The 17,485-nt window shown below is 28.5% G+C and overlaps 1 protein-coding gene across 1 annotated transcript in view; it reads left to right on the top strand.

Moving 5' to 3' along the window:
- The window catches only part of LOC123290798 (5-hydroxytryptamine receptor 1-like), a 36,657-nt gene extending 29,362 nt beyond the window's left edge, over window positions 1-7,295 (top strand). Inside the window, exon 2 of the mRNA XM_044871129.1 lies at window positions 6,462-7,295. Coding sequence (XP_044727064.1) covers window positions 6,462-7,295 — 834 coding nt within the window. The remainder of the gene's footprint in view (window positions 1-6,461) is intronic.
- Window positions 7,296-17,485: the final 10,190 nt, after the last annotated feature.

Raw genomic sequence — 17,485 nt, 5'->3', positions numbered from 1 at the left:
ACAGTTTTTCTAACTTTTTAATTCATGACTACTTTTAACCTGTTTTCATAAAACGATAGTCAATACTATTTTCTAGATGACCATTGAGCAGTGGCTACGTAAAATTACCATAAAATTATATTGGTTTTTAATATCTTTCAGTATTCTCAGAATTATCTAAACTTATCAAATGAAATATGCACTATCTTCCTGTTTGTAAATATAATCCGACTTGAAAGGCTTTAATTTAAACCAAGTATTCTGAACAAAATAATGAAACTAATTATTTTATTAGGTGTGCATAGCAGATACAACTAACAACATAAAATCCAAGTTCGCATAAAATTTTCGACGTTATTTATTACTAGCTGTGAACTACCCGCTTTGCTGGGAAACATCCCCACTTGCACCTCTCCCTCCACATTTCCTTGCGTGGGATAACAGTTTTGTAATGTACACGTCATGCTCTTTTGTTTGATACCCCACTTATACCCCAGGTATATTTGTAAATATTCGATAATTCCTTCCCACTTTCTCGCTACACCTTTCTACCCTCCGAAGGTTAAAAGTAGATAAAAACAATAGATCTTTGAAGCTGGTTGTATATCGTGTCAATATTTGAGCTTAATCGATGCACAACTTTTTTAGTTTTTGAAGCATATCCCTTTCAACCCCTATTTCAACCCCTTACTCTACTATAATATGGATGTATTATACATAAAAACCTTCCTCTTGAATCACTCTATCTATTAAAAAACCGCATCAAAATCCGTTGCGTGGTTTCAAAGATTTAAGCATACAAAGGGACATAGGGACATAGGGACAGAGAAAGCGACTTTGTTTTATACTATGTATTGATGTTTAGTACGAGTGTTTTATTAAACATATTTAGAGTCGGATCTTCATCAAATTTATCTTATTTATTTCAAAATAATTATATGCTTAAACAAAAATGTATGATTTCAAATGATAAATGAGATAATATTTAAAGGTAAATTTTATTCAAAGAATCCTTTGTACATAAATAAAATTATCTAGGGAAATTAACAAATAATTAAAGACAAATGTGTTTTCTAGTGTCTTTTTCATAAACCAATCAATCCGTCACCTCCTTTGACTATGATTATTGTTTTCTCTTTTACGTTTTGTAAATAATTCGGAAATAATTCGGTTTATTACAGCTTTATATTTAATAAGAGCAAAAAACATTTATTTTGTTGGAACTAAAGTTAATAATATGGTAATAAAAACACCACACTAAAAAACAAGTTAATATCGATTATGGTTTTCACGGCATGAGTCTCTTATTTTAAATTAAAGCATAAATTTTATTAAAGCGTTAGATTGATCTCAAAATTTAATGAACAGTAGTATATCACAAGTCTACTGTTGGTTTCAAAATGACGGAAATGGAGCCATTTTTTTAAATTTGAATTGTATATTATTTTTTTTTATGTAAGTGCGAAATGTAAGCTTTTCATCTTATCCTTCATACAATTAGCTATAAAAAATTTCTTGTAAAAAATTAAACTCTTGTTTGAAATATTAATCTTTGGTGTCTATTTTGTCCAAAACTATGAAGTTGAAAACATGTTGGCAGCTTCTAAAAAAATTTAAAAAAATACTTTTCGAAAAGTGTTAGAAAAGCAAAACAAATGACAGTCGAAAGGTTTCTGCACATGGTATTTCAATGGTTTCTGCAATGAAGCCAATTACAAGGCTATTAGTATTATTGTTAATTTTTCTACGAAATTTTCATTAAAAATGCCTTCGTATGTTTTCTGATTCAATTTTAATTAACTTTACTTTTAATTAATATGTTTATAAAGATAGATATTTAAACTATTTGATAAATTAGATAAAATTAATGTTGAGTTGAAGACATATTTTATAGCGAAATAATACCATGTGAAGGTAACCTTACTTCTTGCTACAAAACATATATTGCATGACCGTTTAATTAATGGTTTTATTTTTACTACAAACTTTAACCTCATAAAGTTGGTACTCATGTATATTAGTCCAAGAGAAATAGGGATTTGAATTTTTTAATTCTGGAATAAGCAAACTTTGAAGGTGAACTGGACGATCAATATGTGTATGTTATCCTCGCGTTTTTAAGAATAACAGTTACACAGGAAAATAAATTTTGTAGTTTTCATTTATTTCACATTTAACAAAAACATTAAACTTTAGGCATTGAGCTGAATTTGCTGCTTTGCTGTAATAGTTACTGAAAGTAACTGCTTATAAAACATAATAAACGATTCAAGTAATCATACGGTAAAATAAATATGGTAGCAAGCCATAAGAGTAAGAACAATTTTTGAATTGTGTTTGTGCTTGGCGTGCCTATTAGAGCGAATGTTTCCTTCGCTCATATGGTCTCCAAAAATGTATAAACTTTACCAGTTTTTTCCCGGAATGTATAGGAAAAGGCTACAAAATTATTTCAAAAAAAAAAAAAAACATTTTTTAAATTGAAAAATAAAGGAATAAACAGGCAGTAGTAAATATTGAATCAATCAGTTCTTATTTATTAATGTGTTATTTCAAAAAAAGCGTCCCTAAAGAATACTGTGTTTAAGAATATTTATTTATTTATTTCATAATTGATTTGCAGAATTTTTACTTATCAAATAACTACAACATAAGAAAAAACAACATAAAAGTATTAATGCTAACAAGTCATACTAAAAAAAAAGTACCTACTTCTGAAATAAACTATAAAATATACAATTTTAAAGAAGAATTTTAAGTTTGAAAGAAATAAACTAGCTTAAGTCGTTCTTTTCTTATGTCCTCTATATAATTGATTACAAAATTTAATTTAATAGTAAACAAATTTTCTATTCATATTTAAATCAAATCAAATAGTAATCCTATCAAAAACCGTTATGCTTAGCAAAAAGTAGTATTTTACTACTTTGAGATCGAATTTATTTTATTTGCCCTTTATTTCTGTATCTCCAATATTTGAGAAGCTATGGCAAAATTTTGTTTTTTTTTTGCCACTATTTCCCAAAATATCAACCATAACACAACTTCAGTTTCTGAAAACTATTGGTATCTTCCTCAAAGAGAAATTACATAAATTATACTAAATTGCTCAATTGCACAAATTTTTAGGTAAAGCTTATTTTTATTTTTAATAGAAAGGAGTGAAAAAATCGAATAAAAAATCTAAATCTAATATAAATATTGTATATATCTAATATATAAATATTGTTTGTTTCAGTTTGATTATAATTTTAGAATAATCACAATAAAAAGCTCTACTTTTCTTGGTCTATATTATGTTAAAAATAATCATGTAACAAAAATAAAAAATACAATAGAAAAATGACCATTGAGTTATCCATTCAAAATACGCGCATGACTTGTAGACATTAAAAGCATGAAAATAATAAAAATTAATGAGTTTGTAATGATAAATCCATCTTATACTTATAAAGAAGTATTATATAAATTTAATTGTGTTAACATTAAATGTAAATTATTATATAATTGCCGAGAAATAAAACATAATAATTTTTAAGGATTTTTTAAAAACATCTGAACATGAAATATTACAGTTTAAGAACAACTAAGAAATATGAAAATAACTTCCCATGAGTATTACAGAAGTTTCAAGACAGATGGATTTTAAATGGAAATATAAGTGTATACAGCGTGTCGCCGCATTTAAGATGAATACACTCATATTATCGGATATGGTTTTGAAATTTGTAGGAATACAGTTATAGGAATATCGTTTTGAAATTTGCCACAGTCATACCAGGTAATTAGTACATTACCTCAGCCTACTACAAATGGATAATTAGGGTCGATTCTTAAAATTTTGTCTAGCAGAAATGGTTCAAGATTTTAGAAAAAGTTGCTTAGAATATTGCTTTATACCCATACATGGTGGATCATTTTAATCTATAATGGCTATTAGCTCGTTTTGTAGTTAGCCAATCAAAAAATGACTTAAACAAAAATTGTAGAGTTTGATGGGGGACATGATTTTCTAACATCAGATTCCTAGTTCTTCAGATTTCTTTAATAGCCAATTTAGATCCTAAACGGTAAGAGATAGAATAATACTTTAAATTAGAAAGTTGATCCTTATAAAAAAACTAGCATTTTTCAGTCAAGCCATTTTTTCGAAAATCATCAAATTTCGAGGAAATACGACTTAAAAATATGTCATTTTTACATTTAGTCGAAAGAAAAAATGCTAACTACGGAAAAATGCTTTAGCCAAAAGTTGTCAAGGCAATAGAGGACATTTCTCTATGTCCATGACTTTGACCTAGATTATCGATAAACTCGTGCTCTGTGCAGATTTTGTGACGCAGAGGTACCTCCATACACACGGAGTAAATACATACAAGTACGTAAATAGGCACGTCCGAGGTACGTACATACGTGCGAAGAACATTTACTTACGTAAGAGTATTTCATGACAAATTTCAAACAATGGAGCACTTTTGTAATTATTTTGTCTCACGTTTGGATTTAGATAAATTATAATAGTTGTGGATAGTGGATAGTTGCGAGGGTGCTAATTAAGATAAAAATTTGGGGTCCATTTTCTCTAAAACTATGCAAAAATTCTAGAAATACTTCTAATTTTTAAGACCAAATAAATGGTGGCCAAAAGGCTGTCGTAATTGTATTGATTTTTTAAAACCTTGTAAGATATAAAAAAATAATGCAAAAACTAACATTGAATACTTTCTATACAGGATATTTCAACTATTAACTTAGTTAATTGTTTGTTTTCTCTCGTTTTTAAACATTTTTTAATGCCATTATAATGTAATTCATTTACCTTTCAATTCAGACAAGATTGAAAATATATCTGTGTAATACAAAACTTGTTTGGTTAGCTAATTTTTCTGAAAAGCAAATTTGCTTAGTTGACGCATTACCATAAACCGGAGCTATCGGAATTTTTTGTGTTAAACATACGACACGTAAGTTAAACATTCATTTTCAAACAAATTTCATTTGGTATACAAATCATTTCAGTTATACGGTTAATAATTTAAATAAATGACCAATCATTTATTATGAGAAAGGTTATGAGGACACATTTTATTGATTACCTGTATAGGTCAATCGCCTAATAAAATATAATAGTTAAATTCTATTTTCCAGCTATATCTACATAGTAAATCAAATACATTATTATTTAGGTATAATCAAATATCAATTTTAATTTGCATACTTTGTTTGAAAAGCGTATCCTTTTCCATAGGTAGTTCAAATAGGTAATTGTTGTTTGTTTAGTTATTTGTAAATAAAAAAAATTATTTAAACTGAAAAAAAAACAAGTCCAGCAGTTTACATAGCAACTTTAACAATCGAGACCTGTTATTCGAAATATTTTGGCCGGTGTTGGTTTTAATGGGTCCGCAACAAACGTTGTTTCATTTTTTATTTTACTCTTTTAGTTAGGTTTTTGAAGTACCTATTCAACGATATCCCAGTTACCATAGTTTGTCAACTTTTATTTTCAGCTTATGTATGTATGTATGTTTGGTCCTTTGAGACCAAACGATAGAACCATTTATGAATTACGTCAATCGATTTGTCTATTTAATAGCTATTCATTGATACCCCATTTGACATAATTCAATATGGCATCTGGTGGTCGCCAAATTGAATTTTCGAATTATTGAATTATTGCCATAGCTTCATTAGCACTCGCAAGGTTAAAATGAATCGATTGGCGTAAGAATCATCGAAATCGACCCATGCGTTCGTCATCTTAGGTAGATCAACTAGTTCTTTGTTGTAGATCCGAATAAGGTTGTTATAAGAACCCTCCATAGGTTAGGGCGACAAGGACTCTCCATAACTAATGTTACTTTTTTTTTTAAATCAATTTTATAATCTGTGTTAGACCTCGTATTATATTTGTGATAAAATTCGTTTAAAATAAATAGATTTAGATTATTTTTTACGAAAACCGCACTTTCAAGGGCGTTAATGCCATATACCATTATAATTTTATTTTTGATGAATAAGGGTTTACAAGTTTTCCTCAAAAATTGTGCGTAAACATCTTTGTTGTGCTTTAAAGATTTTTTGCACATATCTACTGTTTCTCCAGAATATTATACCGTATTTAATTACGGACTGAATTTGGCTGTTATATACCGATTTTGTAGTGCTCTCAGTAAGTCACCCGTTTCGCAGATTAATTTGATTATTGCCTAACAGAAAGCATTCTAGTGCGTGGTCAGCCGTAGAGTTTCCACATGGTACATTTTCAATGATGTTAATAAAAAATTGAATACATTTTTATAATATTGAAGTTTTTAAACAACAATAATGTTGGGATAAAAAATAATATTATTAAAAATACACCGCTAGTGCTTCTTTATTAATTAATGCGGTTTTATAGTTATAAAAATACAATACGCATATCCATCATCAAAAGAAATATTGAAAAAAGGTCATTAATAGTTATGTTTCTATTGTTTCAGTGTAGTATGGATAAATCAACAACAATTGGCCGTTGTTTTACATCGCGTCGTAGTAATGAATCACAATGTCCAATGTTGTCAAAAATTTCCACTACATCGTCAGCTGGTGGATCACCACATCAACTATTACATCCAGATCAACAACGAAGTAATAAACAAACACATAACAAGTCTGCAACATCAACGGCAGCTAATTTATTAGCATCATTTAAACATACATCATCATCCAGTCATAATAATAGTCCACAACAAACAATAAATGTTACATCTAGCACTAATCCTAGTCAAGTAAATACAACACAAAAAAAATTACGTTTTCAATTAGCTAAAGAACGGAAGGCAAGTACAACACTTGGTATTATAATGTCAGCATTCACATTCTGTTGGTTGCCATTCTTTGTGTTAGCACTAGTACGACCATTTTTAAGTAATGAAAATGCAATACCACATACGTTAAGTAGTCTATTTTTATGGTTAGGTTATGCAAATAGTTTATTAAATCCAATTATATACGCAACGTTAAATCGTGATTTTCGTAAACCATTTCAAGAGATATTATATTTCCGTTGTGGTTCTTTGAATCATATGATGCGTGAAGAATTCTATCATTCACAGTATGGTGATCCTGAACAACAAACATATTGTGGTAATGTTACACAGATGTCAACACATCGGTATGGGGTGGGAGGTGGTGTTAATAATGATAATAATCATCATCATAGCGGTGATTATGATGAAGGTGTTGAATATATTGAAGCGGATGCTGAAAGTCATATTAAAACATTAGATGAAATTGCTAATGAACAATCTGCTGCACGTGAATCATTTCTATGATCTTATTATAAGCTTAATTAACATCATTTTTATTTGATTTTATATTGTCAATTAATTAATGTTTTAAAATCTAAAATTTCAAAGAAAAAAAAATGAAAAAAATTCGTGTCCTTTTGCGTCCAAAGCTATTTTTTGTGTAATGGTGGATTCAGACTAGCGAGAAATCCTGATTGAAATAAGGAAATTTTTAGATAGTAAAAACAGTCTAACAATAACAGTATGATCGAACCTAATTACCATAGTAGAATTAGACAAAGTATACTCTTCGTAGGTAAGAGTAGTTATCTCACTCCCGGTAATCTCTCTCGCACGTTACCAGTCACGTTCGAGCTGTCAAGTCGGTAATTGTTTTATTTATATATTTGCAATGTCGAGTTGTCTCATAAAAAATTGAAAAAACTATTCACGATTTTTACAACATTTGAATCAGGAAGCGGGAACAAGCTAAGATAGCGTTGACTGGATACGTGCGCGAACTGAACCAAAACTCGTCTACTATGCTAATAACCAAATACTCAGTTACCGGCGTACATAGCCCCCTGCGATGCATCATTATTTTGTTCTCTTAAGGATATACGAGCGCCAGGGCAATTTTAAATAAAAAGTTTGATTTTTTTTATATGTACTTGGACTATATCTAAATCAATTCTGAAAATTCTAGGGGAGATAGCCCAATTATTTAAATCAATAAATGACTTCAACAGTAGGTAAATTTAACGAAAGTAGGTACATTAACAATTTAATCGCGGTGGAAAAAAACGAAAACCATTTGAATTAAAGTAAAACCTTGAATAAATTATTAGAAACACAAAAAAAAAAAAACCGTTGTGCCCGAATAATTAAGGATTTATAAACATGGTAGTGGGGATACAAATTTTAAAAAAATCCAATTTTGATGGTGAATTATGTTATAACTTGACAATGTGAGCCGAAAAGTTTTCGATATCTGGAGTAATTTTCAAAATATCTAAAATTGAAAATTTTGTTTAATTATTTAGCTAGATTTAGATATTTCGAAAAAATTTGTTCGTCTACATTGATGCAGTTATAAAAAAATTAAGAATCAAAGTTTCCAAATAATTTCAACCCTAAATCAAAAAAAATTGCCTTGGTCCCTTAATACTACCTTGCAGTTTTACTATCAAACAAAATTTTTATCAAATTGAAAAAAATTACTAATTTCTTAAGAGCAGTAAAAGTTCTATAATGGAAGTATCGATCATCGCAACAACAAGTAGCATATTTCACTCGCAAAATAGAAATAGAAATTTTTTTTAAATAAAATGGAAAATTTTGCATTCTCGGTAGTCTCAACCTGCCATAGCACGCTGTAGTAAGATTAAACTTTAAACGCTTCTGAGACCTCTGTGTCAAAAATCAGCTTGGGTGTGAAAGTGAAGGGCACTAAATTGTAAATAAAAACACTTATGAAAAAAAGCCACCTATATTAGGGTATATTGAAATCACGTTCGTATGTTTTAAATGGTTTTAAAAATCACTTAAAATCGAATTTTTGTATACCATGGAAGTTAAAAAATATGGAACTTTAAAGACAATTTTGTTTTTTATCGTTGACACACACAAATTCGAAAAATAAATTTCATGAATACTAAGGCAAAATTATGGCTTGGATCCCGCTTTTTTATTAATATTGAAAAAGCGAAATTATGAATGTGGAATTTTGCAAAGGCAGTAATGGAGTTGTAGAATGCCAGCCAGCATTTGAAAGCTAGGTTTGAATTTTAATAAAAAAAAAATACAGATAAATAATGTCATATACATTTTATTTAATTGATATTTTTATTAGAATTATGTGACTTAATGATTTCCGTGGGTATAATTGATATCCACTGCTCTACCTATATTTTATTGCCGTTTTCTATATTTTTATATTTTCAATCTAAATTTCAAGATTCAAACCACGAAAAAGATCGAAGAATTATATACCTTGAACCACCAAAATATTTTTATGGAATCTAACTTTTAAGCAAAATAGATATAGATTAAAAAAACTCAAAATGCTTGGAAATTTCTCCTTTCTTTTCGTATTTATCTGATTGTCATTTGGTAATTTTCATATGTTTTACATGTATTAGCTTTTAATAATATATTGATAAACAACGCCGTTCAAGATCAATCAAAAAGTCTCGAAAAATGTTCAAAATTTTCGAATTTAATATGTTTGTTTAGTCAATGAATTTTCTAAGAATATCAAAAATCAATGTTGTAAATTTGAAAGTTCCAAGGCTTGTGGTTTATAAAATTTTTTCGATACAAGTAAGAGGAATGTCATTAACAAAAGTCTACTTCATGCTACCTTTTAAAATCGTTTAATCGTTTTTTTACTTCAAAGTCACAGACTGTCCTTATATTGAAATTTGTTCGTCTATTTTCTACAATTTAATTCGTGTGTCGCGTTTTCGGATGACAAAGTTACAAAGGCCATTTCACAATTATTATCGCAAGTGATGTTGGTTGTACAGGCTGTACATACGTTCGAAGGTCGTTATCAATTTTAGTTGAAGAATTAGTTTAAAGGTATCTATAAATTGTAAAGGTATGTAGTACTTATGGGACCAACTATCGTTTATTTACGTTAAAACATTCCTTTAAACATTAAAACACTCATTCAGAAGGCCTGTTGCCATAATTGACGGGTATAAAGAAATATAAATTCTAAACAGAAATGGGATTTGACGAGGACTGGACGATGCGCAATAGCTTCCATATTTTATTGGTAACAATAAATAGTTAGAATTGGAGTTTTCAAAACAATTATAATACAAAAAATAATAAAAAAACAAAATGAAATTAAGCATGACTAGAATTTTGAGATGGTTTGTGCTAAATTCTTATGAGGCTAGTCACACTGCCTTATTAATATAACGCAATGCCTGATTTGTGTATCATTAAGATTGCCGCACATAGCCTTCATGAGGCAAATAAACGGTGATCCTTTTTGAAAATTTGAAACGATTGGACAAGCATGATAGGTTCCCGATCGGGTAATCTCCATCGGCATCCAACTAGAGCGAACCACAATTTTATAGTGGTTCTCCTACCTTATTGACGTGCTCTCTAATTTAATGTTTGTACTTACCTATAGTACAGAAACCGAATTGGGGTCGTCCTTGACTCATCTAACTAAATTTGATGTTGTGTTTATTTTTATGTTTCTTTATATGTAATTATTAATGACTACTATAGGAAAAAAAATCATTTAAATAATTTGGTCGGGTTAGTCTAATGTGGCAGAACGGACTTTTTATTTTAAATTAACGTTGAGTTATAAAACTGATAATACTCATCAGAAGCCTAATACGGCATTTTTTCAGTATCGCTAAATGCTACACGAGGCTTACCCTTTTGAACATCTAGTCGAGAGACAGTAAAGAATTAGCATATACCCAGTCAGCATACGAATTGGTGGCAAGTGATGTGGTAACTTGAAGACTGTGTTTTGTGATGTGTAACTTGACTTCCTAGTCGGTATATTTTTTAACTTCTTAGAAAGACTATTGTAAACAAATCTAACTAAACAGATATAAAAAGTCAATATCAAAGCTGGATTGATTTTATACACCAAGATTAATTGGTTATTAATCATTATCCATAAAAAAAAAACTTGTTTAAATAAATAAAAATTTAGCATTATTTCGAATTGAATAATTTTTAACTCTATAGGTCCTTTTAATAGGGTTAAGAAATTTTACCCCTTCTCTTTTCATTTAAAATGATATGGGGTGTAAGATTTTTTAAATAAAATGTTTTCTAAATATTAATGTCATTTAGGGACGGAAAAAATGGATTAGCTTAATTATGTCAAGTTAGTTTAAATTTATGATTACGATTGTTAAATTATGTTACTGCCAGTTTTGCAATTTACCCAAGTTTTTCCGATTCCTAAAAATTTGTATTACTTATTTTTTTTAAGCACATCTTCCTAATTTTATTTAACCAATTCTGTACATGGAATTAATCATAGAAAAAAAATCGATCCGAAAATAATTTCCACAATATTTTAACGTATGTTATTCAACAGTAATAAAAGCTGTAGAACTACAAATCTTTTTTTCTCTAGTGTAAATTTTTAAAGACCAATTGGAATTTATTGTACCTGTATAAAACCGTTCGAAAAAACGAATAGTAGAGTTTTATCAAGAAGAGGATTTACGAAAACAAAATTTATTCCATTCTTCATGTGACCTGCAAACACAGGTAAGCAAAATTTTAGTAAACTAATAAAATATCGGTCTAAAAATCTCTTTCTATGAAAATAGTTTTGTATAATATAATAAAATTAAAAAAAAAAAAATGGTTAGTCAAATTTTAAATCTACTTCGTAAATTAAGATGCTTTATATAAATATATTTGTAAATATTAAAAACTGTAAAAAATTTGATATTATATTTGATTTTATAAAAATTATGAAAAAATAAAAATATAATATTTCTTTCTAAATAATAAATTAATAATTCAATAAAAATGGTTGTCAAAATAACACCGAAATATTAAATTTGATATAAAATTAACACATATTTCAAATTTTCTTAAACATGAAATACATTTTAACAGTCGAAATCCAATATACTAAATATATAGAAATTATGATGGAAAAGTTTGTTAATATAAAAAAAACTTGTACTTAAAAAAAGTTATTTATAAAGATCGCATATTATAATAGCTAATACAATAAAAGACGAAGATTATATAAAAACGAAAAAAAATTCTTTTATATTCATTCGATCGACATATCGTGTGCAGACAGTTTTGTGTAAACAGTCAGCCAATAAACATTAATATGAAACATTATTAAAAATAATCCTCCTCTTTATTATATAAGAAATATTTAAAAAAGTTTTTCCAGTAAATTTCAAACATCAGATTTCATATCATTTGTATGAAACTTTTAACAAAATCAAAAGATTAAAATATTATTTACGATTAATTTTGCTCATTTTTATTGTAGAAAACGAAGCATTTAACCTAGGAAAAAATTCCACGCAAGTGGGTTTTTCTCAACAAAGTCATATTCATAGGAATTTGCGCATTTTCGATTTACCTACACTCATACGGTAGGGTCGAAGTTTTCTCCTTTCTAAAGACACCACTCTTTATCTAACATGTAAAACGAAAATTGTATTTTATATTTTGGAAGCTTATTGTCGAAAACCATGAGGTCAGGTAAAAAATGTCAAGAATCAAAATTTGTTTAAATGCTCTAAAATGTAATATCATTTGGTTTTAAAATCAATTTTTTGACCAGAGCAAAAACATAATCTTTATTTTCTTTAATCTTTATCTTGGAAACAGTGAGGTTAAGAACAAAATATCTAAAGTCAAAAAGTGTTTAGAATAGTCCAAAATATAAAATCGGATGGTTTATTGTTAAATTTCTGACCAGAACTACAAAATAATCTTTGTTTTTGTCAATAACGAATTTTTGGCATAAACCTGTACTTTTTTTTAAACGCTTGTATGTATATCAAAAACGGCGAGGAGAAAATTGTCCAGAGTAAAGAGTATCAAATATAGTTGTCCGAAATATAATAGAAATTTCTGCATTTTTTTTTCAAATGCTTATATCTTGAAAACAGTGAGGTTAGTTAAAAAAAGTCCAAAATAGTTATATAATATTACTGTTTTTACTAAGATATTAAAATCGATAGTATCTATGTAAAAATTATATAGTAACTGATAAAATTACATAGTCAAATTTCATTTTTATTCGCCCCCTTCTTAAGTATGATAACTATTTCTCTTACAGAACTTATTAAAAACTCCATTTAATTAATACAAATTATTTACTAAGCTTCATTATACTATGTATAAGAAATATATCAAGGTATACTAAGGTTAGTCCCAAGTTTGTTACGCTTAAAAATATTGATACTATGAACAAAATTTTGGTATAGGTATTCATAAAATTACCTAACTAGTTCATTTATGGTTGTCTGTCTGTCTGTCGTCTGTCCATCTGTCATCACGATAACTCAAACATGAAAAGAGATATCAAGCTGAAATTTTTATAGCATGCTTAGAACGTAAAAAGTGAGGTCGAGTTCGTAAATGAGCAACATAGGTTAATTGGGTCTTGGGTTCGTAGGACCCATCTTGTAAACCGTTAGAGGAAGAAAAAAAATTAACATGTAAAAAAATTAACGACTCGTATTTGAAACATTTTTTCGTAAACACCACTGCTTTGCCCGCGAGAGCGCAAATTATGCGCAAATTTCATAGTATGTAATATATAGGAATATCAGTTATACATGTGTGACATGTATGTATGTATAATATGACAGAGTAATCAACACTGTCTATACATATTTCAACAATTTACTCAGTCAATTGTTTGTTTTCACTTGTTTTGTTCTAAATCTATAGACGGAGTCTCACTAATTAGAATTTAAAAAAAATAGTTTTTTTTATTTCCATCATTCGTTATAAACCGTATCATTTGCAAACATGTAATTAGCTATTAAAACTAAACTTCGAAACGCATATAGTCATTTGATTTTAAAGAGTATAAGGAAGAAGGCTAAATTTATCATGATTAACTGAAAGTTGTAACTCACTAAGTCATATATGATAAATTATCATTTCATGAAAAAAAAAAGGAAAAGTTTAAAAAATAAAATATCATGCAAGCAATAAAAATTATACTAATAACGAAAAGATTTCAATCATAACAAATTTTTACACAAATAACAAGAATATATACTCACGAAAAAAAATGTTAAATTTCTATGAATATTAGATATCATCTAAAAGATAAACTTTACTGTGTGTTATTATACTGTAATTCAATTATAGACCAGGCTCTGCAGTGGCTGGTGTTTGGTATTTAAAAATCAAAACTTTTGAAGAGGTTTGTTTTTGCGTCGTCTAATTAACAAAAGTTTTATTACACATGTAACAAATACTGAAAATTTCTAGAGAGATTTTCGAAAAATTTTCGACATATTACACTTTGACACTTTAATGTTTACAACATAATTACACAAAAAAAGGTAACACAAAAAAGAAACAAAAAGTAAAGCATCGAACTCTGGCTTCTATCGTTTGCATCAAGTATGAATTTTAAACTAAATAAGATCATGCAAAGCCTTTTCTTCATCTTCTCCATGCAAAAAAATCATATACATACCCCATACATCAACAGCCGCGCTATTTATACTAAATGGCTATTATAGAATTTCATGTCTTTTAACTTATATAAAGTTAACAGGTTGCATGGCAATATAAAAAAATTTAACTATGTAATTGCCGCAAATTTTCGGAAACCAGTGGCGTAGCGAGCTTAACTCGCGCATATTAATAAATAAATAAAGGCATAGGCTCAAGCTAGTCTTTAACTTTGAGAAAAAAATCTAGTTGAGAAAAGAAGACTAAATTTTGAAATATAATGATCATCTAGAATTAGTTCTAAAAATACCCATTGTTTATCTCTAGCCAATTCTCCAAGCAATTAGGGGCGTCTTCTTATACGTATTGTTGTATCAATATCCCATTTTTCACAAAGAAACTTTGCTTTTTCTATTGCCTCTTCACAAAGCTCGAATTTCGGCAGAGAGAAGTTCATTTATGTAACCACACAGCGTAGATGCCATAACTAAGTGCTGAACGACACAGGTCGAGTCAGTCCTGCCAGTAGAAAAACCGTGCCACCATTTCTATTATCAATATATTATTAGTTGGATTGACGCTATTAGTGTGTCTTTTTTTCCTTTTTATTTATGAACTAGCTGTTAAACCCGCTTCGCTGGGCCGATCCCAATATTATGTCTACCTACACTCTCTGTGTGTACGGAAAAGTAAGGGAAAGATCGATAGAAACCCATGGAACATTCCAGAATATTCGAGAAAGTTCTAGAAAATTCGATAGAAATCCATAGAACATTCCAGAATGTTCGAGAAAATTCTAGAAAATTCGATAGAAATCCATAGAACATTCCAGAATGTTCGAGAAAATTCTAGAAAATTCGACAGAAACCCATGGAACATTCCAGATTGTTCGAGAAAGTTTGATAAAATTCAATAAAAATCCATACAACATTCGAGAATATTCGAGAAAGTTCTAGAAAATTCGATAGAAATCCATAGAACATTCCAGAATGTTCGAGAAAATTCTAGAAAATTCGATAGAAATCCATGGAACATTCCAGAATTTCCTATTGTACTATTAGAACTATTTTTTTAATCTATTTTCTATGAATTTCTAGATCATTTTTAATTCCACCCCCACCAAACTCCCTTATTCACAATGGGAGCCTAAGGGCTACCCAATGACATAATCCCCTACCGAAGGTCAATGGTTAATTTTAGGGAAAATCGGGGACATACAAACAAACACTCTCTTTTTATATATATAGATTAACATCTATTATATTACACAGGCATTAAATTTAAAACATAATTTCCAGAAATTATAATAAAAATAAAAATTATCCAACAGTTTTTTGTTTTGCGGACCATTTGGGCGCCCTTTGTGAGTAGCGCCCGCCGGACCATTCACTCCCTTGCCGACCCCTCGCTAAGCCTCTGTTGAAAACCGAGACTCTTCTGCGAATTTCCGGAAACATCCCAAAAATACTCAAACATAAATGGATATTTTATTACATCACATAACAATATATGATGATATATTTACAAATAAAGAAATAGACGATAAATTACAGCATAAAACATCATCTAATTCGAAAATATGTACAACTTAGAATTAAGAAGATTTTTTGTCACGTGATACAGTATTTAAAACCAGTTTCTCAGTTGATTTTTTTAATTTTAACTTTAGTAACAATGATGAAAAGTTCAAAGACTCGAGCCAATGAACTACAGCCCTTGAAATGTATTACGTTCACATCGATGAGAAAAGAGAGAAACTTTTCTCACATTCAAACATTGCTTCCTGGTGTATCAAATTGTATGAATAATATCACCACTATTAATTTCCTTCTATAAAAAAGAAACAAAGCACATACAATGTATACATAAGAAATATTTATTTTACATAATAATTTTGAAATGTATATTTAAAAGTTTACATTTCACTTTCACATGTCAGTGTAAAACAACAAATCATCTTCCGTCTCATTAAAATAAACATGAATTGTCGGTCGATTTACCTAAAAATATACAATTTTTACTAATATAAATATACATAAAACACAATTCAATTAAAATTTTCATTATAACTGAAAAGCTTTTATTTTAACGTTGTAAACGCATATTTATATACAGAGTAGAAATCGAAACGTGTCTCTAAATTTGTTTTCATTTAAAAAAAAATGCTTATTTTTTTATTTTTGTTTTATTTTATTTTTTACACGCTTTTATTAGTTCATACGTATGTTAATATGTTAGTATGTAACAGAAACTTTAAACTTGATTTTCTTCAGAAACTTTAACCCCTTCAAAACGTCGGATTAACTCAAAATTTGGCATAATTATCAAGGACCGATGACAGTACGATAATTAAATAAGTTTATTTAATTGTTCTATAAACCTAAAATACACGAAATAAATAATAGTTTTAAAAAACACACTTTTGTAACAAGCTGAACTAAAAAGTAGAAAATAATTTATTCAAATTCAAAAAAATCATTTTATCATAAAAAAGCGTCGGGTGCTTAACATATTTTATTAAGACTTTACTTTTACCAATATCTGTCTATAAAATATATTTACAATAACTCAAATTTAGCACCCCACGCTCTTTTACGATAAAATTATTTTTCTCAATTTAAAGAAATTATTTTCTATCTGTTAGTTCAAAAGCGTGTTTTTTAGTTTTTTATAATATTATTTTTGTTATAAAAATGATGAAATCTAACAATAATAACACTAATAAACAGCTTTTAATATCATTTCATTCTACACACGTAATAATCCGACCAATAGATTTATTGAATAGAGAAATAATTATGAAATTTAAAAGAAAAATAAATTGGTATAACCTTACTTTCTCTGTTCAACAACATCTACAAACCTTACGGTAGTAGTAGGTACTGGGAAAATTACTAATAGATCAAGCAAAAAATATGGCAGTCACAAGCAGGTTAAATCTTAATAAAAAAAAACTGGTCTATGAAATTACTAGACCCTTAAAAGATTGCTCATTTTTCTAAATTTGCTCTTTAAGAATTGGTATTCAAATATGGCGTTCGGTATGCAAAAAATAAGAAGAGTAA

Source organism: Chrysoperla carnea, chromosome 1 (genome assembly GCF_905475395.1).
Source record: "Chrysoperla carnea chromosome 1, inChrCarn1.1, whole genome shotgun sequence".
In the NCBI taxonomy this organism is placed as follows: domain Eukaryota; kingdom Metazoa; phylum Arthropoda; class Insecta; order Neuroptera; family Chrysopidae; genus Chrysoperla; species Chrysoperla carnea.
The sequence above is the reverse complement of the archived record's forward strand: the minus strand, read 5'-3'. Positions and strand labels throughout refer to the sequence as shown.